We start from the raw sequence: 1992 nt of genomic DNA on the forward strand, positions 1-1992 counted from the left end.
TGTCTCCTGTCAGTTTATTAAATCTCAAATCCCAATCAGCTCTCCTCGGTCACATTTATACAGATCTTTGTGAACTGAACCAAACTGCTGAAAGAAAATAATCCATTCCATGTTACAAAGACATTCTTTGCTGATTAACTGGTAAGAGAAATGTTTGTTGTTACTACTTGTGGTTGTAAAGGTTTCAGTTCTGTGCAAACTTACCTGGTCCTTGAACAAGTTAATCCAAAGATGGTAAAACTCTGGAAGTAATGCAAAGCACATATGCATATGACTATCTATCTGAATGAATAAAAGGTGAAGACTCATACAACACAGGAGATCAATAAAGTCACAGTAAGGCAATAACATTGTCTGGTAGGGAGCAGTAATAGGTCAGTTTGTATAACTTCTTGGTTTTTTGGTTAAGAGGTGCAAGACAGAGAGCAAAAAAACAATCTAAGTAGGGAGTACCGTGGAAGTTAATCTGCCTTCCGCAGCAATGACAATCAGTTATTTGGTTTCATACCACTAAGACTGAGGCACTTTGATTGGATGCAAGGGAATAGAAACAAAAAACCCCCCAAAATACATACAAGCCTCAGGCAGTCCATTTGGCTCAAATGTCATCTGACAGTCCACAAAACCTCTTTCTTCACATAATAGTACTGTATCTTTGCCTTAAACGAGTAGTTTTCAAACTTCCTAAAGTCACAGAACCCTTTCATACCACTTCTGCTTCTGAGGCACCCCTACCCCTATCCTAAAGACTGACATGGAGCCAGGTGATCCAACCCAGCAATAGCTGCATAGCACCTCCCAGTTCGTTCCATCATTACCGGCAATCACTCTGCAAAACCCGATCGCAAAATCCCAGGATTCCATGGAACAGTTTGAAAAACACTGCCTTAAATCATAAACTGCACAATTCTGGCTATCTGGACCAGAGCAATAACTAGAAGTCCTCAGCATCAGGGCTCCCTCTATACAAACAAGTACATGCGTTCCCTGCCCCAAAGAGATTAATTTCAATATGGAAAATGACAAGTGGATACAATGACCAATAGAGAGAATGGGAAGTAGAAAGGAAATTAAAAGTAAAAAAATAAGAACAACAGTGATATCAAGTAGACTAATAATATATACAAGATGGTTCCTAGACTTTTAAAAATATATGTTTTTCTTTAAAATCAAGAAGCCCCACTGGCCCTTCATTTAGACATTATCAGTCAGTAGTTTGCTGTAGGTATGGCATGTTGAGACGAGTCTCAGGAAAGGATTTGGAGAACAGCATAACCATTTTGCATACTGATTCAGGGGGGATACCCATAATTAAAGAGATGGCATGGACACAGCACCCACATAATTCCAGGTGTGATGGAAAACCAGGCAACAGACCAGAATGTTTTATTTGCAAGATAACTAAAATGTGGTTTGGACTTGCCTTGTCTTGTGTAACCTGTTCAACACTCCTTCAGAAATAAAGAAATACTTGTAGCAAAGACATACAAACCTTTGGCTTCCAAACCTCCGAGCGCTTGCGAAGTAGTTTCAGAGCACTAACGTACTCTGCTTGTATTCTCCGTGCAGGTACAACTAAATCACCATCAGCTTTAGTTACAACAACTAGATCTGCCATCTCAATGATACCCCTTTTGATGCCCTGAAAAGAGCAAGGAAAAAAAAGAAATAATGAATAATCAGAAAAGTTGTAGCATAATGATTATCAGCATAATGTCATTAAGAATACATTTAAAAAAAAAAAAAGAACAAAACAAGAACAAAGATTCAGCTTCCTGCATCGTCCCTTGACCATCTCATGCTTTAGCCATGAAACTGTAATACCTTGAAGACCTTCATTAGCAGTTATGAATTATTTTTGCAATCAGAACCACTGACTTCACGAATTTCTGGTCTCATGAAATTAAAATCCTCATGAGTAAGTTGGCATGATATCTAGCAGTCATGATTGAGTTGGCCAAAGTAACAAATTGCTACATAAATTATTCCTGC

The 1992-nt window shown here is 38.5% G+C and overlaps 1 protein-coding gene across 3 annotated transcripts in view; it reads right to left on the minus strand.

The window, feature by feature from the left end:
* MMAA (methylmalonic aciduria (cobalamin deficiency) cblA type) overlaps positions 1 to 1992 on the minus strand; it is a 39740-nt gene that overhangs the window by 31912 nt on the left and 5836 nt on the right. For all 3 annotated transcript variants that reach the window (XM_006023719.3, XM_014520017.2, XM_025204323.1), the window contains exon 6: positions 1493 to 1642. In XM_006023719.3, the coding sequence (XP_006023781.3) occupies positions 1493 to 1642 (150 nt within the window). The remainder of the gene's footprint in view (positions 1 to 1492; positions 1643 to 1992) is intronic.

Source organism: Alligator sinensis, unplaced genomic scaffold (assembly GCF_000455745.1).
Source record: "Alligator sinensis unplaced genomic scaffold, ASM45574v1 scaffold169_2, whole genome shotgun sequence".
In the NCBI taxonomy this organism is placed as follows: domain Eukaryota; kingdom Metazoa; phylum Chordata; order Crocodylia; family Alligatoridae; genus Alligator; species Alligator sinensis.